Raw genomic sequence first — 25033 nt, forward strand, 5'->3', positions numbered from 1 at the left:
TCCCCACAGTGCCCAGCCTACAGAAGCAATCACCAAATATTAGCTGTCACTGTCACTGCTGTCACTGTCATCACTGTTATCTTTGTTTGGTTTTGTTTTCAAATCTCAACAAAAATATCTCCTTCGCTCAGTCTCCCCTCACTTACCTGGAACATTAATCATTCCTTCTCTCTGATCTGATATGCCTAACTATGGTACCTAACAGAAGCAGAAGATATTAAGACGACGTGGCAAGAATACACGGAAGAACTGTACAAAAAAGATCTTCACAACCCAGATAATCAAGATGGTGTGATCACTCACCTAAAGCCAGACATCCTGGAACGTGAACTCAAGTGGGCCTGTGGACGCATCACTACGAACAAAGCTAGTGGAGGTGATGGAATTCCAGTGGAGCTATTTCAAATCCTAAAAGATAATGCTGTAAAAGTGCTACACTCAATATGTCAGCAAATTTGGAAAACTCAGCAGTGGCCACAGGACTGGAAAAGGTCAGTTTTCATTCCAATCCCAAAGAAAGGAAATGCCAAAGAATGCTCAAACTACTGCACAATTGCATTCATCTCACATGCTAAGAGTCGGACACGACTGAGCGACTTCACTTTCACTTTTCACTTTCATGCATTGGAGAAGGAAATGGCAACCCACTCCAGTGTTCTTGCCTGGAGAATCCCAGGGACGGGGGGGTCTGGTGGGCTGCCATCTCTGGGGTCGCACAGAGTCGGACACGACTGAAGTGACTTAGCAGCAGCAGCAGCACACGCTAGAAAAGTGAAAGTGAAAGTGAAGTGGCTCAGTCGTGTCCGACTCTTTGTAACCCCATGGACTGTAGCTTACCAGGCTCCTTAGTCCATGGAATTTTCCAGGCAAGAGTACTGGAGTGGGTTGCCATTTCCTTCTGCAGGGCATCTTCCCAACCTAGGGATCAAACCCGGGTCTCCCACACTGCAGGCAGATGCTTTACCGTCTGAGCCACCAGGGAAGCACATAAAGGTTGTCAACCCCTGTCTTATTTGTTTGTTTGGGCCGCACCACGCAGCATGCAGAACTTCCCTGCCCAGGGATTGAACCCATGCCCCCTACATTGGAAGAGTGGAGTCTTTACCACTGGACCACCACAGAAGTCCTGTGAACACGCTAGTAAAGTCATGCTCAAAATTCTCCAAGCCAGGCTTCAGCAATATGTGAACCGTGAACTTCCAGATGTTCAGGCTGGTTTTAGAAAAGGCAGAGGAACCAGAGATCAAATTGCCAACATCCGCTGGATCATGGAAAAAGCAAGAGAGTTCCAAAAAAACATCTGTTTCTGCTTTATTGACTATGCCAAAGCCTTTGACTGTGTGGATCACAATAAACTGTGGGAAATTCTTCAAGAGATGGGAATACCAGACCACCTGACCTGCCTCTTGAGAAATCTGTATGCAGGTCAGGAAGCAAGAGTTAGAACTGGACATGGAACAACAGACTGGTTCCAAATAGGAAAAGGAGTACGTCAAGGCTGTATATTGTCACCCTGCCTATTTAACTTATATGCAGAGTACATCATGAGAAACGTTGGGCTAGAAGAAGCACAAGCTGGAATCAAGACTGCCGGGAGAAATCTCAATAACCTCAGATATGCAGATGACACCACCCTTATGGCAGAAAGTGAAGAAGAACTAAAGAGCCTCTTGATGAAAGTGAAAGAGGAGAGTCAAAAAGTTGGCTTAAAGCTCAACATTCAGAAAACTAAGATCATGGCATCCGGTCCCATTACTTCGTGGGAAATAGATGGGGAAACAGTGGAAACAGTGTCAGACTTTATTTTTCTGGGCTCCAAAATCACTGCAGATGGTGACTGCAGCCATGAAATTAAAAGACCCTTACTCTTTGGAAGCAAAGTTATGACGAACCTACATAGCATATTAAAAAGCAGAGACATTACTTTGTCAACAAAAGTCTGTATAATCAAGGCTATGGTTTTTCCAGTAGTAATATGGATGTGAGAGTTGGACTGTGAAGAAGGCTGAGCACCGAAGAATTGATGCTTTTGAACTGTGGTGTTGGAGAAGATTCTTGACAGTCCCTTGGACTGCAAGGAGATCCAACCAGTCCATCCTAAAGGAGATCAGTCTTGGGTGTTCATTGGAGGGACTGATGTTGAAGCTGAAACTCCAATACTTTAACCACCTGATGCAAAGAGCTGATTCATTTCAAAGGACCCTGATGCTGGGAAAGATTGAGGGCAGGAGGAGAAGGGGATGACAGAGAATGAGATGGTTGGATGCCATCACTGACTCAATGGACATGGGTTTGGGTAGATTGCGGGAGTTGGTGATGGACAGAGAGGCCTGGCATGCTGCGGTTCATGGGGTTTCAAGGAGATGGACACGACTGAGCGACTTAACTGAACTATAGTACCATATTACATCAATTTCAAAATTGATGGAATTTTCATATTTCAGCATCTTTGATACTGGGGTACATCTTGGAATCTATGACAAGTCCTGGCTTAATTGGCAGCAATTTTTGTTTCTTTGGCCACCTGATGTGAAGAACTGACTCACTGAAAATATCCTGATGCTGAGAAAGATTGAAGGCAGGAGAAGGGGATGACAGAGGATGAGATTGTTGGATTGGCATCACTGACTCAATGGACATGAGTTTGAGTAAGCTCTGGGAGTTGGTGATGGAAAGGGAAGCCTGGTGTGTTGTTGTCCATGAGACGGCAAAGAGTTGCACACGACTGAGTGACTGAACTGAGTAGCACTTGGAATAATGTTGCTATTTATATTGAGTAGCATAGTAGATGACACCTAAACTTGTGATAACTGCCATAAAAACATGATTATCCAGGGTGGATAATGCATATTTATAGTAGACAGGAAATCCCACATTTTCTGTGAATCAATGAACCATCTCCAGAAGAAAGGGACTGCTATGTGGAACTCTACAGTAGCCAAGAGCTATTTCATTTGTATATACTGCAATATAGCAAGGACCCACCCCCTGAACCACAGACAGGCAGCCTGATGAAGCAGCAAGCTATCACCTCCTTCAGTTAAGCACTCACATCTGAGAGCCAAACAGCCAGATCCAGAGAATGAGTGGGGAGAGGCGAGTTTGTGATCCTGGGTCCCAATAACCCAGATTCAATAAGCTCAGAAGGTAAAACAATTACGTGGAGAAGAGAATGAAGGAATATGGTGGGAAAGGCCAAGGGATCATGCTTCTAGACAGCTTGTCTAATTGAGTGCAGAGCAAGCCACAGACATAATTTTAAATGGTCTAGTATCCATGCTTTAAAACAAAAACAAGTCAATTAAGATTAATAATATATTTTATTAGTTTAACCCAACATAGGAAAAAAATGCTATTTACCATGAAACCAATATAAAAAAGAAGAAATATTTTGGGGGACTGTCTTCAAAATCTGATGTATGATTGATTCCTATGGCACATCTAAGTTTGGATCAGCCACATTTCAATTGCTCAGCAGCTGCACGTGGCCAGCGCCTACCATCCTGGGCAACACAAATCTAGACTGCTTTTTTGACCAACTCAGTTAAGTAATGAGTCAACAGTAACAGGTATTTCAACAGCAGCTCTATTTCACCACATGATATTGGGAATGTTTAAGGTTTATTTTTATATTTTAAAATTCTTTTTAGAATAGTAATTTTCCTTCAAATTCTTTTCGTGTCTCATTTTGGCTGACTTTGTTTTAACCATAATTTGAGGTTATTCCTATGTCCTTCCCAACTGCCCTTCATTCTGCTGGATAAAGAAGAGGTGACTTCTTTATTCAATTATAGACCTTTCCCCAGTGAGTCGATCCCTGGGAGAGGGACAAGGGGTCTATGGTTCATCTTAGGGTTGTCAGCTTCTGTCACAATGCCTAACACATAGTGGGCTCTGAAGAAATATTTTTGAAGACGCATTAAAAGATAAACCAAGGTTGACAACAGCGGTTCTCAACCTGGGCTGCATGCTGGGATTACGTGGGGAGTTAAAAAAAAAAGAGTCCTGACGCCTGGTCTCGCCCCCAGAGATCCTGGAAGTAGGTCTGGAATTTGGCTTGGGTGTTGAAATTTTAAAAATCTCCCCCAGGCAATCCTAGTATGCAGCCAGGGTTGAGAACCGCTGCTCTAGGGCTTTCTTAGGACAGCTTACTCTGGCCACATCCTTGCTTTCTTGACACAAGGTTCAGTTTGCCTCAGCTCCATTCCTACTCTCAGAACAGATCATAGTTTCTTAAGAAACCTTGTAGAGAAGAAATTAGGACAGAATTCCCAAGAGTGATTTGCAAATCCTTTCCAAGGCATTGAAGAAGATTTTCAATGTTCTAAATCTATTCATATTTATATTTTTCCAACCAAAGGAATAAAATTCACAATGTAAGTGTTTTAAAATGCTGCTGCTGCTGCTGCTAAGTTGCTTCAGTCGTGTCCAACTCTGTGCGACCCCACAGACGGCAGCCCTCCAGGCTCCCCCATTCCTGGGATTCTCCAGGCAAGAACACTGGAGCAGGTTGCCATTTCCTTCTCCAGTGCATGAGAGTGAAAAGTCAAAGTGAAGTCGCTCAGTCGTGTCCAACTCTTAGCGACCCCATGGACTGCAGCCTACCAGGCTCCTCCGTTGATGGGATTTTCCAGGCAAGAGTACTGGAGTGGGGTGCCATTGCCTTCTCTGTTTAAATGCTAGCTAATTTGAAAACATCATAAGGCCATTATAGCATACAGACTGATAATATCCAGGCATCCTCACTGCAGAATTTTTTAGATATAAAAGAACAGCAATTAAAAATAGAAATGGACAGCCAAGACATGGAAGCAACCTTAATGTCCACTGACAGACAAAAGAATAAAGATGTGGTGAGTGTGTGTGTGTGTGTGTGTGTGTGTGTGTATACTGTGCTTAGTCACTCAGTCATGTCCAGCTCTTTGTGACCCCATGGACTGTAGCCTGCCAGGCTCCTCTGTCCTCAGTGATTTTCCAGGCAAGAATACTTGAGTGGGTTGCCTGCCATGCCCTCCTCCAGGGGATCTTCCCAACCACCCAGGTCTCCCACATTGCAGGCAGATTCTTTACCAACTGAGCTACTCAGGAAGCTTACATATACACATATATACACATACATATACACACCATGGAATATTACTCAGCTATAAAAAAGTGAAAAATCCCATCTGCAGCAACATGGATGGACTTGGAGATTATTATACTAAGTGAAATAAGACAGGTTAAGACAAATATCAAATGTTATCACTTATATGTGGAATCTAAAAAAATGATACAAATGAACATATTTCCAAAACAGAAAGAGACAAGGAAAATAAAGTTATGGTTACCAAAGGAAAAAGGAAGGGCAGAGAGAGGGATAAATTAGTAGTTTGGGCTTAACATATACACTGCTGCTGCTGCTGCTAAGTTGCTTCAGTCGTCTCCGAGTCTGTGCGACCCCACAGATGGCAGCCCACCAGGCTCCCCCATCCCTGGGATTCTCCAGGCAAGAACACTGGAGCGGGTTGCCATTTCTTTCTCCAATGCATGAAAGTGAAAAGTGAAAGTGAAGTCACTCAGTTGTGTCCGATTCTCAGTGACCCCATGGACTGCAGCGTACCAGGCTCTTCCATGTCTACTATATACAAAATAGATAATAAGGACCTACTACATAGCACAGGAAACCTTACTGAATCTTTTATATTAGACTATAAGGGAAAAGAATCTGAAAAAGAATATAAATATTTTATATATATATATATATATACACACACACAGATACATACATACATTCCACCTGAAACTAACACAATACTGTAAATCATCTAGACTTCAATAAAAGAATTAAAAAAAATCCAGAAATGGGGGAAAAAGGAATGAAATTTAAGCACACATGACCTCATTTCAAGTTTCCTATACATATGTCAAAAGTAGAAATTATTAATTTGAGGTCAGCAAAAGGAAATATTGTGTGCTCTTCTTTAGGCCATTTAGGCTATACATGAAATAAACATAAAGCAATGTATCATAGCAAATGAAACAACTACCAAAGGATTAATTTCCAAAATATACAAGCAGCTCATATAACTCAATGCCAGAAAAACAAACAACCCAATCAAAAAGTGGGAAAAAAGACCTAAACAGACATTTCTCCAAAGAAGACATACAGATGGCTAACAAACACATGGAAAGATGCTCAACATCACTCATTATTAGAGAAATGCAAATCAAAACCACAATTAGATATGACCTTACACAGGTCAGAATAGCCATCATGAAAAAGTCTACAAACAATAAAAGCCGGACAGGGTGTGAAGAAAAGGGAACGCTCTTGCACTGTTGGTGGGGAATGCAAATGGATACACCCACTATGGAAGATGGGAGAGATTCCTTAAAAACTAGGAATAAAGCCACCATATGACCCAGCAATCCCACTCCTAGGCATACACCCCGAGGAAACCAAAATTGAAAGAGACACATGTGTCCCATTGTTCTTTGCAGCACTATTTACCATAGCTAGAGCATGGAAGCAACCTAGATGTCCATCAACAGATGAATGGATAAAGAAGTGGTGGTACATATACACAATGGAATACTACTGAGCCATAAAAAGGAACACATTTGAAAACCTATTATACAGAGTGAAGTGAGTCAGAAAGAGAAAGATAAATATTGTATTCTAACACATATATACAGAATCTAGAAAAATGGTACTAAAGAATTTATTTACAGGGCAACAGTGGAAAAACAGACATAGGGAATAGTCTTATGGACATGGCGAGAGGGGAAGAGAGGGTGAGATGTATGGAAAGAGTAACATGGAAACTTACATGACCATATGTAAAATAGATAGCCAACCGGAATTTGCTGTATGGCTCAGGAAATTCAAGCATGGGCTCTGTATCAATCTAGAGGACTGAGATGGGGCGGGAGATGAGAGGGAGGTTCGAAAGGGAGAGGATATATGTATACCTATGTCTGATTCATGTTGAGGTTTGACAGAAAACAAAATTCTGTAAAGCAATTATACTTCAATTAAAAAAATAAATTAAAAAAAAGCAATGCATCTACTTTATAAATCACATATAAAATCTAATTTTAGCCATATAACTCATAAATGTTGGTATTACTGTCCTCAAAATGATACCGTGGCCTGGTGCCAGGACTCCCAACATATTTGAGGTTCAGCTGTGGCCAAGAGAGAACTCTGACTTCTGCTTCAACACAAATGAGACCTCATCCAGGAGGAGGGAGCAATGAACTCTGTACCAAGGGGCCAGTTGGAATGAAGTTTCTCTGACTCATGGACTGAGAATTTCCCTGCCAGTTCCCAAGGTGGTTTGGCCATACTTGATGGATTTACTCTGCTTAAAGGTCTTTTGTTGATAGTTTGGTATCATGTGGCCTTATTAATAAATAGAAATAGCATGCTAATAAACCACTAAAGGTTCCTACATGCATTTCCCCTGGCTTTTGAGCAAAGACAAAAGCCCCCTCTTACTACCGCACACTTTTTTTTGTTTATTTAGATATAATTGATGTAAAACATTAGCTTCAGGTGTACAACATAATGATTACATACACACACACACACACACAAATAGTGAAATGATCATCACAGTAAGTCTAGTTAACATCAGTCCATGTAGAGCTACAAATTTTGTGTGTGCAATGAGAACGCTTTAAGATCTACTCTCTTAGCAACTTTCAAATACACAGTACAGTATTATTAACTACAGTCACCATCCTGTACATTACATTCCCCATGAGTTATTTCTTTTACAACTGAAAATTGCACCCCACACTTATTTTTGTTTCACATCATAAGTTGGATTTGAGAAACCAGAATAGGAAATATCCAAAAGGCATTAAACTTTCATACTCACTAGCAGGGCTCAACAAAAGTTCCCCAGTCCTGCCAAAACCATGGAGGAAGGAACATAATTCGGTACGATTTTTAAGTCAGTACTGGGTCTCATGTATATCACTTCCATCTGCTAACCCCTGAGGGCCGATGGGTGCCAAGTGATTGGATATGTGACATTCACCTGGCCCCAATTTTCCTTTCTGAAAAGGAATGGAAAATACAATACCAGTTTCCAAGTTGCTACGCTCATAAAACCAGAAAGATAATCACCACCCGCCTACACGACTGCATAAGCCTTGCATGGCCGTCACTTGTCAGTTCACAGGTATGGAGAATCCTCGGGGGAACCATCAAGAGACAAAGAGAAAGCTTTCCCTCGCGAAGTTTATAGAGACAGGAGTAATGTTAAAGGATTTAAACTATTACAGCACATTTGAAAGGTGATATAAAGGTTACAGGACAACTTCATCTACACTGTGCACAGATCCACCATGGGAAGATGGTCTATGGGATCCTTGGTGCTGCCGGGGCTCAGGCAGGATGTGCAGAGTGGTGGGGCTCAGAGAAGACGGGGGACAGGAGGACGTTTCAGAATGCCACATCTCCTACCTTTCTGGAAGAACTCTTCAAGGCTGTCCTTGAACGGCTGCAGATACTCCTTTGGAGACTCCTTACACACGACTGCCATCTGCTTCTCACTTGCTGTGAAGAGAAGGCGGCAGTCAGACTTCCTCAAGAACACAGATCTGCTGAACCCATGCTCTGTGCTCTGCATTAAGTGTGGAATCCTTACCCATCACTATTTATCCAAATTACAGGGCAAGAAGCAAAACCAAAAAACAAAAATAATTACTCATTCTATACCTTTCTTCAGGAACAGGGAAATGCATCACCTTCAACCTTTTTTAATTTTTTTAAAGAAACGCAGCAAAACTTCCGACTTTGCACAGGTGAAAAACTCTGCTTTTTGGTCTCTCGAAAAGAGAGGCAAAAGCAATGTAAGGACTAGTCCTAGCAAATTAAGAGCCCAGATCCTCTTCAGATTCATAGTCCAAAAGCTTAAAATAGATGTTGCAAAAATTCCGAGGTCTTGAACCACCACACAGCATGAGAAGCCAGGTTGGGGAGGATCAAACCTCTCTTCACTTTTGTTCACCTACCCTTCGCATTAATATTTTACTAAATCATGTGAAATCATTTTAAATATGATTTACTACAGACAGGATATCCAGAATTTACCATATGTTGTTTTTTGGTAATCAAGAGCCCTCAGATCAGATAGTTTTCATTTGGTGACATGGAAACTACAATTACCTGTAACAAATCTGTCACAAAAGGCAGTTAACCTAGACAAGGGGCATTTCCCTAAGTTTTGATATGTTTGTACAGTGGCAGAAATGCATTGGGTAGAAGAAAAGGCTTCATTTCTCCCAAGCTAGAGCTGAGTCATGATCACTTTTGTCTGTCGGTCACGGCCATTACTGGCGTGCCATTGTTCAAGAGAATATATTAAAGCACCAGATATTCACCATAAACACATCACCATAAATGGTTCAAAAAAACAGAGAAAGGTATACTCTTGGAGGAATTTACAGAAGCACAAAGGAAGGTATTTTGGAAGAGTACGGTTAGAAAGGATGCCTTTATGTCGGGAAATCTGTATTCAAGAACTTGGTGTTTCCAAAACCAGCATCCCAGAATGTTTACTATGAACATGTGAAGTAATCCAGAAGCACAACAGCCCTGAACAGAAAAGGCAAAAGAGGTCCTTCGAAATTAGTTACTTGACATTTTCTCTTACAATATTGCCACCTAGATTGCTGAAATCCTAGATGACTCTGGGAGACTATCAGATTGTACTGCAGATGAAAGCATGATGGCAGGGAATTCTGTCAAGTTCAGCATCAGCTGCAACCTCAGAATCACCTCCAGGGATTCCCTCCTGGGATCATGAGGCTGATCACAGGACACGAGGGCCTAAATGCAGGCTCTTCCCATTGACATAGTTATTTTTCAAAAGTTTTTAATAGAGTTTATTTTGAATATCTATGATGAAGTATTCTGATAATCACTCTAGTGCTATCTAGGAAAACTTTGTCTGCTGGGATGCAAAGGTTCATTTCTTTTTTTTTAAATGATCCATCTTATCTGGAACAAATACCTTAAAACCAGTCCATCATTATTTCAAAACATTCCTCCCCCAACTCCTACACTTTTACCTTTATTTGTCAGTATGTCTGTCCTCTCCACAATACCTACTTAATAATTTTCTACTGTTGTATGATTTTCCTTTACCTCTTTGCTAGTTCTCTCCTATGAACCTAATACTCTACCAGTGTTTCTCAAATGTATGTTACATCAACATGTCCAAAATTTGTGGTGGTGGTTTAGTCGCTCAGTTGTGTCCAACTCTTGTGACCGCATGGACTATCGCCCACCAGGTTCCATAGGATTTTCCAGGCAAGAATACTAGAGTGGGTTGCCATTTCCTTCTCCAGGGGATGTTCCTGACCCAGGGGTCGAACCTGGGTTTCCTGCATTGCAGGCAGATTCTTTACCAACTGAGCTACCAGGGAAGTATGTCATTATATTTTATCCCAAGTGGGTCCTCTACATCAGTATCCAGCCAGTTATTAGCGCAAGAAAAAGGAGAGTTGTCCTTTTCTCCTCTGTTTTTGTATGTCTCATAGGTTACCTAGTCATGTAACTCCTAAAAGCTTTATCAGTACATGCATTCCTTTTTATATTTTTACTGTGACCAAAATGATAAGTACCTCCCCTCCCATCACTATTCTATTATCAAAATAATGACTTTGGGTTAGAGCTATCAGAGAGGGAAGAGGGATAGTGTATATAGAGCTGGAAGAGGTGAATGTATTGTTTTTATTCTGTTCTTTTTTGTTTTAAGGGAGAGGAGATCAAAACTTAACTTTGAAACTTAAGTTTTTTGTGGTCTCTATGGATTAAAATGCAAGATCATCCATTGAAAATAAAAAGGCAAAGGGACAAAAAAAAAGATGAAACTAATGGATTCTTGTTGCTCATTCAAATGAATTCAAACTTCCAGGCTGAAATTTAAGGCCTTTTCCTTTTTCAGCTTTATATTTTCCCATATATTTGACTAATGAGACCAAAATTACACGTTTCCAAACTATATCAACCAGTATTGCCAGCTCCATGCCTCCACTCATGCAGTTCTTTGTCCACCCTGCTCTCACTCCCTACATACTTTCTAGTGCATTTGATAAAATCCTATTCATCCTAATAAAGTTTTTCTGAGATGCCACCACTACCATAAAACCCTTCCAATCCAAAGTTTTTGAATCTTTTGAACATCTATCTTCCAGAGAGCATTTATGTTTTACCTTATATTATATTTGTCTATTTATATTAATCCCTGCAAAATCACCATGCAGGTTTCATTTACTCATCCCCAAACTTGTCCAGAGACCTCCATGCATCTGGCCAAAGCATCAAGATTCTTATGTGTAGGAAAGTGGAAAAAAAAATTTAGCAATTTTGACCCTGACTGAGTGAGCTCTCTAGGGACGTAATATGATCTCCTTGTCTCTACTTTTTCCTTCCTTCCTGGGGCTTCCCTGGTGACTCAGATGGTAAAGACTCTGCCTGCAATGCGGGAGACCCGGGTTCAATCACTGGGTCATGAATATCCCCTTAGAACAGTGAATGGCTACCCATTCCAGTATTCTTGCCTGGAGAATCCCATGGACAGAGGAGACTGGCAGGCTACAGTCCATGGAGTCGCAGAGTCAGATGCGACTAACACTTTCACTTTCCTCCCTAGGTACATCAACAGGTCCCAGTGAAACACTGTGACTGTCCCAAGCTGATGTGAAAGTGCTTAGTGTGAGAGTTGGACTGTGAAGAAGGCTGAGCGCCGAAGAATTGATGCTTTTGAACTGTGGTGTTGGAGAAGACTCTTGAGAGTCCCTTAGACTGCAAGGAGATCCAACCAGTTCATTCTGAAGGAGATCAGCCCTGGGATTTCTTTGCAAGCAATGATGCTAAAGGTGAAACTCCAGTACTTTGGCCACCTGATACGAAGAGTTGACTCATTGGAAAAGACTGATGCTGGGAGGGATTGGGGGCAGGAGGAGAACGGGACGACAGAGGATGAGATGGCTGGATGGCATCACTGACTCAATGGACGTGAGTGTGAGTGAACTCCGGGAGTTGGTGATGGACAAGAAGGCCTGGCGTGCTGCGATTCATGGGGTCGCAAAGAGTCAGACACGACTGAGCAACTGATCTGATCTGAAACATCTACCACTTCATGCTGGAAGGCACAGGAAAGTAGCAAAGATTGTTCTCCTGATTGAATAGTTGTGACAGCAGACTAAGATGCAGGAGACTGATCAGACACACTTTGGAAGAGTTCTACTTTCAAGAATTGACATTTTCCAATGAACTTTTATGACCACATAAACTTTTCTGATGATACCAAACTATGATTCTGAAGCCATATTTATTCTCACAATATAAATTGGGAGAGGGTTTCAAATTAAATGGTCTTCTATTGCATTCATATTCCAACAGTTTCATTTATAGAGAACTATGTTACATGAATACAAATAATATACAGTGAGGCAGGCCTGTATTTTGGTAAAAGGACATAACTGAAGCCAGGACAGTAATTTCTTCAAGGTTATTTCTTCCTAGGCAAAGCAAAGCCCAATGTAGAGCTTCTTTTCTCAATTACACAAACAAAACCTCTGTCTCTGTCTGAATTAAAAGGGTTGATCACTGTGGTTCTCCCTTTGTGCTGGCTGAGATGACAGAGCCCATGGTGTCCATCAAACTCCCCAGATTGGCCAGGTAGTGGTGTGGTAAAAGGCTGGTGCTTGGATCCACACCTACCTGAATGCATGTGGGTTGTGGCTTTTCTCATTTGCAAAACGGGGACCCCCTTACTCACAGGCACAATAGTCTTTCCCTTCTCCAGGGGATCTTCCTAATCCAGGGATCAAACCCAAGTATCCCGCACTGCAGGCAGATTCTTTACCAGCTAAGCCACAAGAGAAGCCCAAGAATACTGGAGTGAGTAGCCTATTCCATTTCCAGCAGATCTTCCCGACCCAGGAATCGAACCAGGGTCTCCTGCATTACAGGCAGATTCTTTACCCACTGAGCTATCAGGGAAGCCCTACAGGCAAGATACATGAATTAAATGAGCCAATGCATGTAAAGTGGTTTGCAGAATGCCTGGCACTATCAAGTGGCATCCAATATATTATCTGTCACTTTTATAACTTTGTAAAATTGGTTGGGAAACATGTCATATGCAGAACAGCAAGAGAGTCATGGCTGGAGATTATGAACTACAAATTCTACACACTCTATTTATGAAAATACACCTCAGCGCAAATCTCCTGTTTGGAACAAAGAGATAATGATTTTTGTTCCCTTGCTGATGATCTACCACCCACTATGAGAATTCAAGGAAGCAACTCCCGGGGGAAAGATGAAGCAAAATGTGAAGTAAGTGTCTGGGGCCTCCGAGCCTCATGGGTTTGAAATGAGAAACACTGAAACCAGTCCAAAGGACAGCAGCTTCCCTGCTGGGTCCCGAGGTCCTCTTTGCACCCCAACGGGCACAGCCTCCCACGTGGCCTGTTAGAATTAAACTTTTCCACACGATCAAAGCACAGGGCTGCCCTCTGACTGTCTGGGTGCAGTGCCATATTCGATGGCCAGGCAGCTGGCCGGCTCCCACTTATTAATTTGGCTTATCCAGGATGCATTCGAGCAGACAAACAGGAGACCTGAAGACTAATTAACACTGACACTGGAGACTGGCAGTGCATAAAGGAGAGAGGTCCCTGACAAAGCCCCAGTGCCATTCATTGTCCAAGCAGGAGACACTTACACAATGTTGCTGGGCCACCAAGGCTGCCTCACATAGGGCTGTGCCGGGAGTTCCAACATCAGAAGCCAAAGTCACCCAGGATTCTTTCTCTCTCTCTCCTTCTTCTATTAAGTTTGACGAATTAAAGAATATATTAATTCCTGAAGTTAGTTACTAATAGATCATTGTGAGAGAGGAAATATTGAAAGCATTCTCTAAAATACTTGATAATATCCTATCCTATCCTTTCTCTGAGCTCCATGCTCAAAGAACTACCTCAGAGAATTGCTAAAGCAATACAAAGAACAGAGACAGTATGAAAAACTATTAATGTATGCCAATAAAATGGGCAGCCAAGAAACAAATGGACACATTTTTAGAAATGTATAATCTCCCAAGGTTGAATATATATGTATATCTTATATAATAAAATTATTGATACTAAATTGAGATACTAACTAAAGGTTAAGTACTTATGAAGCATTTAAAATATAAAGTATAGCCAATACTTTATAATAACTATAAATGAAGTATAATATTTAAAAATTGTGGATCACTATGCTGTATACTCAAAGCTTATATACTATTGTACATCAAATATACCTCGATTAAAAAAAACCTTAAAAAATAGGTTGGTTGTCAAATATTTTAGAGGAAGGAAAGATATAGCTTTGAATGTTTTGAGATTTCAAATATTAGACTGTTAAGTTTCTAAGTGGTTGTCTGTTTTTTTGTTTTTTAAACCTTTAAGAACAAGGAAGAAAGCTTATTGAGTCGCTTAAAAAGCATGGGTAGGTTAGAAGGATACAGAGGCAAGGGCGACATATAATTCATCAAAATCTGATACATTTTAATCATTTTAACAGATCAAATGTACACAGGCATTTCTAAGGAAAACAGGGTACAAATTTTTTTCTGTATGAGTGAAGGACCTATGGTCTTTGTAATGAAGTCAGAATACAGTTTCAGAGAAAAAGAAGGATGCGTCTAGGCTTTGCTTTTTAAATCTGGGATTCCCTCTTTTTCCCCTCTCTGTTTACCTAATTCCTACTCAACCTCTTCTTGGATCTGGGCCAGTTTTACTTGTTCTTCAGTTTTATAAGATCCTTAGCTTTTCTCTGAGCTCCATGCTTAAAGAACTAACTCAGAGAATTGCTAAAGCAACACAAAAACTGAGAGAGTATGAAAAACTAACATATGCCAATAAAGTGGACAACTGAGAAAAAATGGACAAATTTCTATAAATGTATAATCTCCCAAGATTGAACCAGGAAGACAGAAAATATGAACAGGCCCATCACCAGTAATGAAAGTAAATCAGTAATAAAAAGTAATTCCTGACAAATGAAAGTCCCAGACCAGACAGCTTCACAGACGAATTCTCCCAAACATTTAGAGAAGAGCTAACACCTATCCTTGTCTAACTATTAAAAAAAAAAGAAATGAAGAAAAAGGAATGCTTCTGAACTCATTCTATGAGGCCAGCATCATTCTGATATCAAAATCAGACAAAGACATAACACACATGCAAATTACAGGTCAAAACCACTGATGAATATAGATGAAAAAATCCTCAATAAAAAACAGCAAACTGAATTCAACAATACATCAAAAAATGTCTTATACAGACATCTAATGAATTTCTAAACACTAACAATGAACTCTCAGAAAGAGAAATTTAAGGAAACAACTGCATTTATAATCACATTGGAAAAAATAAAATATTTAAGAATAAACTTAACTAAGGAGGTAAAAGAACTATACTGGGATAAACTATAAAACATTGAAAAAAGAAATTGAAGACAACACAAACAGATGGGAAGATAGACTGTTCATGGACTGGAAGAATGAATGATGTTAAAAATGATCACACTACCCAAGGCAATATAAAAATTCAATGCAATCCTTATCAAAATACCAAGGGCATTTTTCACAGAACTAGAACAAATAATTTAAAAATGTGTATAGAAACAAAAATAGACTCCAAATAGCCAAATAATCTTGAGAGAAGAACAAAAAGCTGCAGGAATCATGCTGTCTAACTATACTACAGAGCTTCAGTAATCAAAATATTACTGTGCTGTCACATAAACAGATACATAGATCAATGGAACAGAACAGACAGCTCAGAAATAAGCCTGTGAACTTACTGTCAGTTAATCTAAGACAAAGGAGGTAAGAATATACAATGGAGAAAGGACACTGTTTTCAAAAAGTAGTGCTGGGAAAACAAGACAGCTACATGTAAAGAAATAAATTTGAATATTCTCTAACACCATATACAAAAATAAACTCAAAATGGATTAAAGACCTAAATATAAGACTGGAAACCATAAAACCCCTAAAAGAAAACATAGGCGGAACATTTCTTGACATAAATTGTAACTATATTATTTTTGGATCTGTCTCCTTAAAGCAAAGGCATTAAAAACAAAAATAAACAAATGGGACCTAATTAAACTTAAAAGCTTTTGCACAGCAAAGGAAAGCATCAACAAAACAAAAGGACAACCTAATAAATGGGAGAAAATATTTGCAAATGATATGACTGATAGAGAGTTAATCTATCTATCTATCTATAGATACATATATAAACAACTCATACAACAACATCAAAACCCAAACAACTCAATTTTTAAAATGGGCCGAAGACCTGAACAGACAATTTTTCAAAAAGAAATACAGATGGCCAACAGGCATATGAAAAGATACTCAATACTGTTAATCATCAGAGAAAATTCAATTAAATCCACAATGAGACATCCTCCTCACACTTGGCAGAATAGCTATTATCAAAGAGATCACAGATTATAAACGTTGGTGATGATGTGGGAAAAAGGGAACCCTCATATTGTTGGTGAGAATGTAAATCAGTGCTGCCACTATGGACAACAGTATAGAGGCTCCTCAAAAATCTAAAAATAGAACTACCATATGACCCAGCAATCCACCCCTGGGCATTTATCCAAAAAAACCCAAACACTAATTCCAAAAGATACATGCACCCCAATGTTCAAAGCAGCATTATTTATAATTGCCAAGATACGGAAGCACCCTAAGTGTCCATCAACAGATGAATGAAGATGTAGTATATATCACAGTGGTATACTACACGGCCGTAAAAAGACTAAAAGTTTGAAATCCTGCCATCTGCAACAATACGGATGGACTTGGCGAGGGTTATGCCAAGTGAAATAAGTTAGATGGAGAAAGAGAAATACTGTATGATATCATTTACACGTGGAATCTAAAAATATAAAACAATTTATTGAATATAACAAAAAAGAAACAGACTCACAGATATGGAGAAAAAATCAGTGGTTACCAGTGTGGAGAGGGACACAAGGGCTGGCAATATAGGAGTAGTGGATTAAGATGTAGAAACTGCTGCTGCTGCTAAGTCGCTTCAGTCGTGTCCGACTCTGTGCGACCCCAGAGACGGCAGCCCACCAGGCTCCCCCATCCCTGGGGTTCTCCAGGCAAGAACACTGGAGTGGGTTGCCATTTCCTTCTCCAGTGCATGAAAGTGAAAAGTGAAAGGGAAGTCGCTCAGTTGTGTCCGACTCCTAGCGACCCCATGGACTGCAGCCTACCAGGCTCTTCCATCCATGGGATTTTCCAGGCAAGAGGACTGGAGTGGGGTGCCATTGCCTTCTCCAGATGTAGAAACTACTATGTTTAAAAAAATAAGCTACAGGATATACATATAGTACAACATAGGGGGTATAATCAATATTTTATAACAATTAGAGATGGAATATAACTTTTAAACATTGTGAATGTTGTATATCAACTTTGTATATCAACTATAGCTCGATAAAAAGAAAGTGATTTTAAAAAAGAACTAAGAGACTAAAACAAATGCTTATATTACACCAGTGGGGTTTATGTGAGAGATACAAGTCAGAGTTAGATTATAAAGAGCATAGACTGCTGGGTTAAGGAGTTTATTCTAAAGAAATTCATTCAATAAATACATCAATTCACCAAATAGTCACTGTATGCCCACTGTCTGCCACAAACTGTATTCAATACTAGGGATACATCAGTGGGAAAAAACAAAAAAGACTAAAATCTTTTAGTCTTTGACATTGTAGTGAATGGATCCCCAACAAAAATTTCTTAATGGGAATGGAACACAGTAACTTGCTTCTCATAATCTGAACTGCATGTAAACATATGGGTTATTTACTTTAATGCTGCAAGGAGATCAAACCAGTCAATCCTAAAGGAAATCAATCTTGAATATTCATTGGAAGGACTGATGCTGAAACTGAAGCTCCAATACTTTGACCATCTAATGTGAAGAAACGACTCGTTAGAAAAGACCCTGATGCTGGGAAAGATCGAAAGCAGAAGGGGACAACAGAAAACGGGATGGTTGAATGGCATCACTGACTCGATGGACATGCGCTGAGCAAGCTTTGGGAGATGGTGAAGGAGAGGGAAGCCTGGCGTTCTGCAGTCCACGGGGTCACAAAGAGTCAGACAGCACTGAACTACTGAACAGCAACATACTGCACTTCAAGGCTTCTCTTTAGTAACAGCAGGACAGTATACAGTGCTCTTCCCAGTGCCCGTCACATCAAGCAACATATACACACACAGAGCTTTAAGTTATCTAGCCCCAAACATACTTTTATTAAGATAAATTTAAAAACAAATTCAGAAATCAAAATAGCAGTCTTAGCGTGATGAACCAATACAATACCTTTTCATGGTATTGGCCTTGAACTGAATGGCTGGGGGATTATATTACATCCAATGCATTAAAAAAGATATAAAAAACACTGAGCTAATTCAAATCAAGGACTTCTATGGGGGAGGCAAATCATACATAAAATCAGCAAAATGTCAGTAATTTTAAAAATTTGCTTGTTAAAGGTTTGGCACAAATGAGAATGCTATTTTGTGGCTACTTTCTGCATGTTCATTTTTTAAAGAAGGCTACATAAAGGAAAGTATCAACTTACACTTTAAAGTTGAAAGTTTAAAGTAAACAAGTTAAAAATAAACAACAAAAGCTGCAAACAGAAAGTGCCTATTTCATGTTCTTGGATTCTGATGCTGGAAATGGGAGTATTTATGGCTTCACTGGTGACTCATGGAACAACAAATAAGATAAAAAGCAGAGTATGGGGTTGCCCAGGACTGGGAGAAGGAGGGATAGAAAGATTACTGGGATGATGGTTAAAAGACATAAGGCTCCTTTTTGGGTAAGGACAATTTTCTAAAATTGAGTGTGTTGATGGTTGCACAACTCTGCAAATATAACAAAAATCACTGAGTTGTACACCTTAAGAGGGTGAATTAGATGGCATCTATATGTATCTCAATAAACCTGTTAAAGAAAAGTTAATTAGAAACTCTGAGCCTTAAACTGGAACTATAATGAGCATGCAAGTAAAGAATATCCAATCTGTGCTTCTTTTACAAGATAGAATCATTTTTCAAATCTCAGGTCCAGTTATATCTTCATTATAACTGTTATAATAATATTTATTCAACCATTGATGTGAAGTGGAAAATGAGTTTGGAATATACATGTATTTGAGAAATCAAACATATTAGTCTTCAGAAATACCAATAAATGTTATAAAAATACAAGACTTAGTAAACAAATAGTTATATTTAAGAGAAATACAAGCAAGGGACTGAAATAATTTTGTTAACTTTTAACAAATTAAAACAAGAGCTTTGGCATATTTTTTCATTGTGGTAGACCACTGTCTATATATCTGTAATATATATACACACATATAGATAATTAATATATTAAAAATTTTTTCTTTTTGAACTACTCTTAATCTAAAGATATATTCACTTATTCTTAGTTTTCCTCACTCTTTATTGGCTTGGAAAGTTATTTAATACCTCGCTGATTCTTGGTTTCTGATATATAAAATTCTTGAGGACTAAATGAGATGTACATGAAAAAGCATTTTGTATACTGAGCAGTAAAATGCTATTCAAACTATTCTTTATCCACTTAAAATATTCAAACAGTCCTAAGCCTAGTTAGAATACATACTGTACATGGCTTTATTCTTCTCATTTCCAGGAACAATGAAACAATAACAGGCCCACAAATTCTTTAAACAAGTTGACTTTCCTAATATTTATGTGTTTAGTAAACAACAAATCACTATGTTATAAATAGTCTGATTTCTTTCACAGCCAAACCATCTTTAAAATTTGCCCGTACTCACTTTTTCTGTTTCTCATTTACCACTTAGTCCCAGACCCACTGAAATTTACTTCACCCCAATTATGACAAGGGAAAGAATACCCTCAAGTTACCAGTGAATCCTCCCTATTGTCACTGTCTTAAAAAAAACTTTCACCACCCAGCAGGATTCCACTCTGTCACCCATGCGCCCATCTTGAAATAATTTGTCCCTTGGCTCTGGGTCCAGCATCCCTGACTTTCTTCCTACCTCAATTGCTCTGTCTCCTTTGCAGCCTCATCTTTCTATACTCAGCCATTAAATGCTCAAATTTTTGAACATTTCTTCTCTCATGTGGTGGTCTCTTGCTAGACAATGTCTGCATAAACATTTCAGTCCCATCTGTGGGACTCTAACTCCTGCATGCACATGTCTATCCCATAGCTCCATCTCCACAGGCGCTCTGCAGTCCATCACTCTGACCAGACTGCTGAGACACCCTCTTGGCTGTTTCTCCCATACCCTTGCTTCCTCTGGATTTGTCCTTCACATTGGAGTCACAGTGATCTTCATAAAATACACATCTGATTATGCCAACCCCCTGCTTAAACCCACCAGCTCTTAGAGACTGGCCACTGCCAGGCCCTGCATAAGCTGACTCTTGCCCCTCCCCAGCCTCACTCTGTCCCCACATCACACTCTGTGCTCCAGCCACAGTGGCCCTCTCTCAGTTCCTCAAACTCCATCAGTTCCTTCCCATCACCAGGGTGTTCTTTTAGCCAGTGATCTTTCCTCCAGGTTCCCCAGGTGGTGCTAGTGATAATGAACCCACCTGCCAATAAAGATGCGGATTTGGTCCCTGGGACAGGAAGATCCCTTGAGGAGGGCATGGCAACCCATGCCAGTATTCTTGCCTGGAAGTACCATGGAGAGGGGATTTTTGGGGGGCTACAAAGAGTCAGACATGACTGAAGCAACCTATCATGCATGCCTATGTACACACTCTCCTCTATCCTCTGGGTAACCAGGGCCTGGTTAGTGGTTAGTCATCATTTTCATCTCGGCTCTAAGGGCACATCACTGGGGTTTCTTTTTGACTCTCCACTCTATATGAATGAGGTCTTCTCCATTACACAATCTCACAGCATGGTGTACTTTCCCTTTGTAACTATGATTTTCCCGATTATTTGGTTGTCTTCTCCATTAGGCAGGAGCACTGTACTTTGTTATCTCCCTGGCACCTGATATAATGTCTAATCTAAACAAGACACTCAAAGAGTAGTTGCTAAATAAATGAATAAACGACCAAGTAAACTACAAAATGAATACACTTATATGCATGCAGTATAGTTATTAGTGCCCTGATAGAATCTGTCTCTCAGATCAGATCAGTCGCTCAATCGTGTCCGACTCTTTGCAACCCCATGAATCACAGCACACCAGGCCTCTGTGTCCATCACCAACTCCCGGAGTTCACTCAGACTCACGTCCATCGAGTCAGTGATGCCATCCAGCCATCTCATGCTCTGTCGTCCCCTTCTCCTCTTGCCCCCAATCCCTCCCAGCATCAGAGTCTTTTCCAATGAGTCAAATCTTTGCATGAGGTGGCCAAAGTACTGGAGTTTCAGCTTTAGCATCATTCCTTCCAAAGAAATCCCAGGGCTGATCTCCTTCAGAATGGACTGGGTGGATCTCCTTGCAGTCCAAGGGACTCTCAAGAGTCTTCTCCAACACCACAGTTCAAAAGCAGCAATTCTTCGGCACTCAGCCTTCTTCACAGTCCAACTCTCACATCCATACATGACCACAGGAAAAACCATAGCCTTGACTAGATGAACCTTTGTTGGCAAAGGAATGTCTCTGCTTTTGAATATGCTATCTAGGTTGGTCATAACTTTCCTTCCAAGGAGTAAGCGTCTTTTAATTTCATTGCTGCAGTCAGCATCTGCAGTGATTTTGGAGCCCAGAAAAATAAAGTCTGACACTGTTTCCACTGTTTCCCCATCTATTTCCCATGAAGTGATGGGGCCAGATGCCATGATCTTCATTTTCTGAATGTTGAGCTTTAAGCCAACTTTTTCACTCTCCTCTTTCACTTTCATCAAGAGGCTTTTGAGTTCCTCTTCACTTTCTGTCATAAGGGTGGTGTCATCTGCATATCTGAGGCTATTGATATTTCTCCCGGCAATCTTGATTCCAACTTGTGTTTCTTCCAGTCCAGCGTTTCTCATGATGTACTCTGCATATAAGTTAAATAAACAGGGTGACAATATACAGCCTTGACGAACTCCTTTTCCTATTTGGAACCAGTTTGTTGTTCCATGTCCAGTTCTAACTGTTGCTTCCTGACCTGCATACAAATTTCTCAAGAGGCAGATCAGGTGGTCTGGTATTCCCATCTCTTTCAGAATTTTCCACAGTTTATTGTGATCCACACAGTCAAAGGCTTTGGCATAGTCAATAAAGCAGAAATAGATGAATCTGTCTCTGCTGCTGCTACTGCTGCTAAGTCGCTTCAGTCGTGTCCGACTCTGTGTGACCCCATAGACGGCAGCTCACCAGGCTCCCTCATCCCTAGAATTCTCCAGGCAAGAACACGGAGTGGGTTGCCACTTCCTTCTCCAATGCATGAAAGTGAAAAGAGAAAGTGAAGTCGCTCAGTCGTGTCTAACTCTTCCCGACCCCATAGACTGCAGCCTACCAGGCTCCTCTGTCCATGGGATTTTCCAGGCAAGAGTACTGCAGTGGGGTGCCATTGCCTTCTCCGAATCTGTCTCTAGTATATACATATACAACCACACAAAAATACATCTCTATATGTATAATAAACCTAGACAGATAGAGGCAGGGGCTAGGGAAAACACACGTAGACTGGATACCATGTCATTTTCATTACTATTCTTTTATTCAGATATGAGATATACGTTTTTAAAAAAATCTCAAAAGCTAGATTCAGAATTCTTGGAAAGGGGACAGTAATAATTAGAAACAAGTCTCTGATACATTCTTGGAGTCAAACATCTCAGGATCTCCAGATGAGGCCTCAGGAACATTCTGGCTTCAGGGAAATGGGATTCTGTCTTTTGTAACAGAGGAAGAGGAGTTTGGATCTCTCTCAGAAGGAGAGATGGATACAGACCTTTATGGGTAGGAAGAGAATATAAGTGAATTGGAGAAGTCTGGCCTCTGGGGCATCCCCATAGCTTCAGTAGAGCCTCACTGATCTCACAGTGCTTGCGATTGTGAGTGACTGTGGCCTGTGAATAATGAAGACGGAGCTCAATTTTCACAAAGTTTGGACCTAGTGCAGAGCAGACACTTCACAGGAAGGCAACCCTCCAATTCCCTGGCCTTCCAGTCCTATGGACATCTTTGTTTTTCAACATGCATGCTAAGTCGGTTCAGTCATGTCTGATCCTTTGCAACCCTATGGACTGTACCCTGCCAAGCTCCTCTGTCCACAGGATTTTCTAGACAAGAATACTGGAGTGGGTTGCCATTTCCTACTCCAGGGGATCTTCTCCACCCAGGGATGGAACCTGGATCTCCTGCATTGCAGGCAGATTCTTTACCACTAAGCCACCTGGGAAGCCCCTTCTTTTTCCACAGAGATGGGATTTTAGAGTGAGCTGCACTTCGATCACAGGAGACAGGGTGGTTTCTAGCCCTACAAAACACCTTTATGGGTTTTACAAATACTCATACCTTCAAAATATTGAGTATCTGCACTTTTGTCAGTGGTAAGTGTTGGAGACAAACATTTAACCAGACATACTGGGTGAGCACTGGCTGCGCAGCGCTGGAGCGGTAAGTGGCCGAGAGGAGATACCCCATGTCCAAGGTCAGTAGTGGCAGCCGTGAGGAGATACCCCACGTCCAAGGTAAGGGGCAGCAGCTGCACTTTGCTGGAGCAGATACCACTGTGTGAAGAGATAACTCACAGCCAAGGTAAGAGAAACCCCAACAAGAGGGTAGGCACTGAGAAAGGGAATCAGAGGGCAGGCAGACTGAAACCACAATCACAGAAAACTAACCACTCTAATCACGTGGACCATAGCCTTGTCTAATTCAGTGAAACTAAGCCATGCCGTGTAGGGCCACCGGAGAGAGATAGGTCTTGGTGGAGAGTTCTGACAAAATGTGATCCAGTGGAGAAGGGAATGGCAAACCATTTCAGTATTCTTGCCTTGAGAACCCCATGAACAGTATGAAAAGGCAAAAAGATAGGACACTAAAAGATGAACTCCCCGGGTCGGTAAGTGCCCAATATGCTACTGGAGATCAGTGGAGAAATAACTCCAGAAAGAATGAAGAGACAGCCAAAGCAAAAACAACACCCAGCTGTGGATGTGACCGGTGACAGAAGCAAGGTCCAATGCTGTAAAGAGCAATATTGCATAGGAACCTGGAATGTTAGGTCCATGAATCAAGGCAAGTTTGAAGTGGTCAAACAGGAGATGGCAAGAGTGAATGTCGACATTCTAGGAATCAGCGAAATAAAATGGACTGGAATGGGTGAATTTAACTCAGATGACCACTATATCTACTACTGTGGGCAGGAATCCCTCAGAAGAAATGGAGTAGCCATCATGGTCAACAAAAGAGTCTGAAATGCAGTACTTGGATGCAATCTCAAAAATGACAGAATGATCTCTGTTCGTTTCCAAGGCAAACCATTTAATGTCACAGTAATCCAAGTCTATGTCCCCATCAGTAATGCTGAAGAAGCTGAAGTTGAACAGTTCTATGAAGACCTACAAGACCTTCTAGAACTAACACCCAAAAAGATGTCCTTTTCATTATAGGGGACTGGAATGCAAAGGTAGGAAGTTAAGAAACACCTGGAGTAACAGGCAAATCTGGCCTTGGAGTATAGAATGAAGCAGAGCAAAGGCTAATAGAGTTTTGCCAAGAGAACACAGTGGTCATAGCAAACACCCTCTTCCAACAACACAAGAGAAGACTCTACACATGGACATTACCAGATGGCCAGCACCGAAATCAGACTGATTATATTCTCTGCAGCCAAAGATGGAGAAGCTCCATATAGTCAGCAAAAACAAGACTGGGAGCTGACCGTGGCTCAGATCATGAACTCCTCCTTATTGCCAAATTCAGACTTAAATTGAAGAAAGTGGGGAAAACCACTAG

General features: G+C 40.7%; 1 protein-coding gene across 3 annotated transcripts in view; it reads right to left on the reverse strand.

Moving 5' to 3' along the window:
• The window catches only part of FMN1 (formin 1), a 467756-nt gene that overhangs the window by 97959 nt on the left and 344764 nt on the right, over window positions 1-25033 (reverse strand). For all 3 annotated transcript variants that reach the window (XM_070378266.1, XM_070378268.1, XM_070378267.1), the window contains one exon: window positions 8459-8551. In XM_070378266.1, coding sequence (XP_070234367.1) covers window positions 8459-8551 — 93 coding nt within the window. The remainder of the gene's footprint in view (window positions 1-8458; window positions 8552-25033) is intronic.

The sequence above is a fragment of the Bos mutus genome, chromosome 10 (genome assembly GCF_027580195.1).
Source record: "Bos mutus isolate GX-2022 chromosome 10, NWIPB_WYAK_1.1, whole genome shotgun sequence".
NCBI classification, from domain to species: domain Eukaryota; kingdom Metazoa; phylum Chordata; class Mammalia; order Artiodactyla; family Bovidae; genus Bos; species Bos mutus.